A 6,615-nucleotide genomic window follows, 5' to 3' on the forward strand; every position below is an offset into this window, starting at 1 on the left:
TTTCTTTATATATATATACATGTGTGTATATATATGTGTGTATGTTTATGTACATATATCTTTATCTATCTAGCTGTCTGTGTATCTATATATATACACATCAATATCTACCTATTTATATACATGTGTGTGCATGTGTATATGTATATATATATACAAAATAAATATAATCTACATAAATAATATATATAACATATATGATATATATATGATATATATACGTATATATGTATATATATGTGTGTGTTTATGTGTGTGTATATACATATATACTTACAAACACATACACACACACACATATATATATATATATATATATATATGTGTGTGTGTGTGTGTGTGTGTGTGTTTGTTTGTATGATGTATTTATACATATTTGTATATATTTATATGTATGTTGGTATGCGTATGTGTATATATACATACACCTATATATGTACATATATATTATGTATATGTATATATATATATTTGTGTATATATATGCACATCTATATTATATATTATATATCATGTATATATATATCATATATTATATTTTACATTATATCATATATTATATATATATATGTATATATAAATATATATATGTACACATACATACCTACAATATATATATATATATATATTTATATATCTATATAAAAATATATAAATATATGTGTGTGTGTGTATTTGCATATATATATATATATATATATATGCATATACCTGTGTGTGTGTGTGTGTAAACAGAGAGATAGATCAACAGTCCTCCTTTTTTCTCCGACCACGCCTTTTGGATCGTAAAATCAGGAAAACGTCTTTTAAAACGAAAGTCACGCGTTATATCCTTGGTGTCAACCGTCAAGACAATCTCACTTTCTTGACTCCAGACTGACGTGGTTGTAGGTCCTCCCTGTGTCGTTGTGCTGATCAAAATATTTCTGGATTTATTTTCTGGTTTAAAATATTTGGTATGAAAAACGTCAAAGATTTATATAAAAAAATGTAGTTTTATTTCATGTTGAAATAATTATGTTCTAAATAATGTACATAAAGGATTTTCTGTCTTGAATCTCTCTATGATTTAAGCATAGGCTGGGGTAGGGGTGCCGTAGGCGGGGGGAGCAGGCTTGTAGGTGGGGGTGTACTCGGGGTACTGAGCCTCGCCCTCATAGGTGACCTCAGCAATAAGACCGTCGCCGTTGTCCACGTAGTTGACGATCTGCTTGCGGCCGTCGGGGAGGTCGACGGTATAGCTTCCCTCGGTCTTGTAGCCGTCGCGGGACTCCGAGTGGCCGAAGTTGGCGCCGGAGTAACCGTCGGCGACCCCGTAGTTGTAGTTGTACTTCGGGTGCACCTGCATGAGTTAAAATCGGGAAGAATGAGAAAGATATTCGAATAAAAATATAAGCAAAACTGCTCGTGTTATTGTTTCTGTATACTAATAGGGACTATGACTTGACGGTAAAGATTTACAAACAGTTTGAGCACTAAACAGACAGTTAATAAAAAGGAAATGAATAACAAAATGGGTACTCATATACTCACGTCAGGGTACTCATTTTCATAGTGTTTCGGAGCGTTGTAGGCGGGCTCTGGGGCGTGGTAGGCGGGCTCGGGGGCGTGGTAAGTGGGCTCGGGGGCGTGGTAGGCGGGTTCGGGGTTGTGGTAGGCGGGCTTGGGGGCGTCGTAAGTGGGTTCAGGGGCGTGGTAAGGAGCAGGGGCGTGGTAGGAAGGTCTAGGGGCGTAAACGGGGGGATGAGGGGCGTGGACTGGGGCCTTGTCGCACAGAGCGACGACAGCCACGCAGGCGAGGACGACGACCTGTGGATAAGCGAACATATTCTTCTGTCAAAACCTTTGATGCAAAAGTGAATGGAGAAAGGGAAAGAGAAAGAGAGAGAAAGAGAAGTGTGGTTTGTCGAAGGGAAAAAAGGTAGAACCAAAGAACCCAACAGATAATAAGAAATATGATTGAAACCATTAATAACATTTGAAACATGTGTCTCCTGAAACAAGATTTCATTTTCCTTTTCTATATAATGCAAATAATCCCTAATAACTATTTCACGTAGCAAACTAAACCAGACATTTACTATTGCATTCAAAACAATTAGTAAACATCTTCACAGATTCAAAATCTAGATTACGCTGTACCGGAGGATTTCATTCCTACCTTAAGAGACATGGTTGGCGAGTGTATGATAGTCAGCGGTTGACACTTCCCTTTATATACGTTGTTATGTGCGTGTGTGTGTGTGTCTGTGCCTGTTCTTCTGTGGGCCTTTCTCTTATAGCCTGAAGAAATAATCATCAAGCCCTTGATACGCATTACTACTGAATGCTAATAGGATAATGTCCTATAGTAAGTTATTTCTGATATCTTTATCGTCATGTATTATCGTATTCAAGAAGTTTTAAAAAAGAAGTTTAAAAGTACTTTCACATAAATCTTGCTAATTAAAGAACATGAAGCTAAATGTCTGCACACATGCACACGTAAGAATATATATATATATATATATATATATATATATATATATATATATATATATATATATATATATATATACATGCATACATACATACGTATAAATATATATATATATATATATATATATATATATATATATATACATATGTGTGTGTGTGTGTATATATATAAATTTATGGATATAGATAGATAGATAGAGATAGAAAGATAAATGTGTATTTATATATATGTATATATATGTGTATATATATATATATATATATATATATATATATATATATATGAACCGCGTTCATGTTGACAAATGTATAAAAGGATGAATATCTTCACAATACAAGAGATGTATTTGACCGGTTTCGACTTTGTCTTCGTCATATGCTTATATTCATATGTGTGTATATTTGTACATATATCTATATCTATCTATCTATACCTCTTTATATATATACATGTGTGTATATATATATGTGTGTGTATGTGTGTATGTTTATGTACATTTATCTTTATCTATCTATCTATCTAGCTATCTATCCATATATATATATATATACATATCAATATCTACCTATATATATACATGTGTGTGTGCATGTGTATATGTATATGAATATATACAAAATAAATATAATATACATAATATATAATATATATAACATATATGATATATATAATATATATATATACATATATATGTATATATATGTGTGTGTGTTTATGTGTGTGTATGTACATATTTACCTACAAACACACACACACACACACACACACACACATATGTGTGTGTGTGTGTGTGTGTGTGTGTATGTATGATATATTTATACATATTTTTATATAATTATATGTATGTATGCGTATGTATATATATACATATATATATATATATATATATACATACACCTATATATGTACATATATATTATGTATATGTATATATACATATATGTATATATATGCATATTTATATTATATATTATATATTATATCACATATATCTATTATATTATATTATATTATACATTATATCATATAATATATATATGTATATATATACATATATATATGTACACATACATACCTACAATATATATATATATATTTATCTATATATATATATATATATATATATATGTGTGTGTGTATTTGCATATATATATATATATATATATATGCATATACATGTGTGTGTGTGTGTAGACAGACAGATAGATCAACAGTCCTCCTTTTTCCTCCGACCACGCCTTTTGGATCGTAAAATCAGGGAAACGTCTTTTAGAACGAAAGTCACGCGTTATGTCCTTGGTGTCAACCGTCCAGACAATCTCACTTTCTTGACTCCAAACTGAGGTGGTTGTAGGCCCTCCCTGTGTCGTTGTGCTGATCAAAATATTTCTGGATTTATTTTCTGGTTTAAAATATTTGGTATGAAAAACGTCGAAGATTTATATAAAAAATGTAGTTTTATTTCATGTTGAAATAAATATGTTCTATATAATGTACATATAGGATTTTCTGTCTTGAATCTCTCTATGATTTAAGCATAGGCTGGGGTAGGGGTGCCGTAGGCGGGGGGAGCGGGCTTGTAGGTGGGGGTGTACTCGGGGTACTGAGCCTCGCCCTCGTAGGTGACCTCAGCAATAAGACCGTCGCCGTTGTCCACGTACTTGACGATTTGCTTGCGGCCGTCGGGGAGGTCGACGGTGTAGCTGCCCTCGGTCTTGTAGCCGTCGCGGGACTCCGAGTGACCGAAGTTGGCGCCGGAGTAACCGTCGGCGACACCGTAGTTGTAGTTGTACTTCGCGGGCACCTGCATGACATGAGTTAAAATCGGGAAGAATGAGAAAAGATATTCGAATAAAAATATTAGCAAAACTGCTCGTGTTATTGTTTCTGTATCCTAATAAGGACTATGACTTGACGGTAAAGATTTACAGTTTGAGCAGTAAACAGACAGTTAATAAGAATTAAATGAATAACAAAATGGGTAATCATATACTCACGTCAGGGTACTCATTTTCATAGTGTTTCGGAGCGTTGTAGGCGGGCTCTGGGGCGTGGTAGGCGGGCTCGGGGGCGTGGTAAGTGGGCTCGGGGGCGTGGTAGGCGGGTTCGGGGTTGTGGTAGGCGGGCTTTGGGGCGTGGTAGGTGGGTTCAGGGGCGTGGTAAGGAGCAGGGGCGTGGTAGGAAGGTCTAGGGGCGTAAACGGGGGGATGAGGGGCGTGGACTGGGGCCTTGTCGCACAGAGCGACGACAGCCACGCAGGCGAGGACGACGACCTGTGGATAAGCGAACATATTCTTCTGTCAAAACCTTTGATGCAAAAATGAATGGAGAAAGGGAAAGACAAAGAGAGAGAGAGGGAGAAGTGTGGTTTTTCGAAGGGAAGAAAAGGTAGAACCAAAGAACCCAACAGATAATAAGAAATATGATTGAAACCATTAATAACATTTGAAACATGTGTCTCCTGAAACAAGATTTCATTTTCCTTTTCTATATAATGCAAATAAGCCCTAATAACTATTTCACGTAGCAAACTAAACCAGACATTTACTATTGCATTCAAAACAATTAGTAAACATCTTCACAGATTCAAAATCTAGATTACGCTGTACCAGAGGATTTCATTCCTACCTTAAGAGACATGGTTGGCGAGTGTATGTTAGTCAGTGGATGACACTTCCCTTTATATACGTTGTTATGTGCGTGTGTGTCTGTGTCTGTGCCTGTTCTTCTGTAGGCCTTTCTCTTATAGCCTGAAGAAATAATGATCAAGCCCTTGATACGCATTACTACTGAATGCTAATAGGATAATGTCCTATACAAAATTATTTCTGATATCTTTATCATTATGTATTATCGTATTCAAGAAATTTTTAAAATGAAGTTTAAAAGTTTTTTCACATATATCTTGCTAATTAAAGAACATGAAGCTAAATATCTGCACACATGCACACATAAGAATATACATATACATGCATACATACATACGTATATATATATATATAAATTTATAGATATAGATAGATAGAAAGATAGATAGATAGAGATAGAAAGATAAATGTGTGTTTATATATATGTACATATATGTGTATATATGTGTGTGTGTGTGTGTATATATATATATTCTTTTTTTTTTGTGTGTGTGTGTATACATGTACATATATCTATATCTATCTATCTACCTATCTATATCTGTTTATATATATACATGTGTGTATATATATATGTGTGTGTGTGTGTGTGTGTGTGTGTGTGTGTGTGTGTACATATATCTATATCTATATCTATCTATATATCTGTCTATCTATATATATACATATCTATATCTATCTATATATATACATGTGTGTGTGTGTGTATGTATATGTATATAAATATATACAAAATTAATATAATATACATAATATATAATATATATAAAATACATGATATATATATATGATATGTATATACATATGTATGTATATATACGTTTGTGTATGTACAAAGATACTTACAAACACACACACACACACACACACACACACATATATATGTGTGTGTGTGTGTGTGTGTTTGTAAGTATCTATGTACATACACACATATAAATACACACACATATATATACCTATATATATATATATATATATATATATATATATATATATATATATATCATATATATATATATCATATATGTTATATGTGTGTGTGTGTGTGTATGATGTATTTATACATATTTTTATATATTTATATGTATGTACACCTACATATGTACATATATATTATGTATATGTATATATATATACATATATGTGTATATATATGCATATTTATATTATATATTATGTATTATATATATATATTATGTTATACATTATATCATATATTATATATATGCATATATATACATATATATATATGTATATATATGTGTATATATATATATATATATATATATATATATTTATATATATATATGTATGTACACATACATTCCTACAATAAATAAATATATATATATATATATATACATTTATCTATATATTATTTATATGTGTGTGTGTGTGTGTGTTTGTGTGTATATATATATATATATATATATATATATATATGCATATACGTGTGTGTGTGTGTGTAGATAGACAGATAGATCAACA

At 32.2% G+C, this 6,615-nt stretch overlaps 2 protein-coding genes across 2 annotated transcripts in view; both read right to left on the reverse strand.

The window, feature by feature from the left end:
* Window positions 1–2,173, reverse strand: part of LOC125039064 (extensin-2-like) — a 2,488-nt gene extending 315 nt beyond the window's left edge. The window contains exons 1-4 of the mRNA XM_047632783.1: window positions 2,162–2,173; window positions 1,534–1,809; window positions 1,216–1,342; window positions 823–939 (exon numbers count right to left, since the gene is read on the reverse strand). Coding sequence (XP_047488739.1) covers window positions 823–939; window positions 1,216–1,342; window positions 1,534–1,809; window positions 2,162–2,173 — 532 coding nt within the window. The remainder of the gene's footprint in view (window positions 1–822; window positions 940–1,215; window positions 1,343–1,533; window positions 1,810–2,161) is intronic.
* A 1,594-nt stretch (window positions 2,174–3,767) lies between these two features.
* LOC125039065 (extensin-3-like) lies at window positions 3,768–5,119 on the reverse strand. The gene is made up of 4 exons (XM_047632784.1): window positions 5,108–5,119; window positions 4,477–4,752; window positions 4,223–4,283; window positions 3,768–3,853 (listed from the first exon to the last, which is right to left on the reverse strand). The coding sequence occupies exons 1-4, from the start codon at window positions 5,117–5,119 to the stop codon at window positions 3,768–3,770; spliced, it is 435 nt and encodes a 144-aa protein (XP_047488740.1).
* Between the last annotated feature and the right edge of the window lie 1,496 nt (window positions 5,120–6,615).

Source organism: Penaeus chinensis, chromosome 26 (genome assembly GCF_019202785.1).
Source record: "Penaeus chinensis breed Huanghai No. 1 chromosome 26, ASM1920278v2, whole genome shotgun sequence".
Lineage (NCBI taxonomy): Eukaryota > Metazoa > Arthropoda > Malacostraca > Decapoda > Penaeidae > Penaeus > Penaeus chinensis.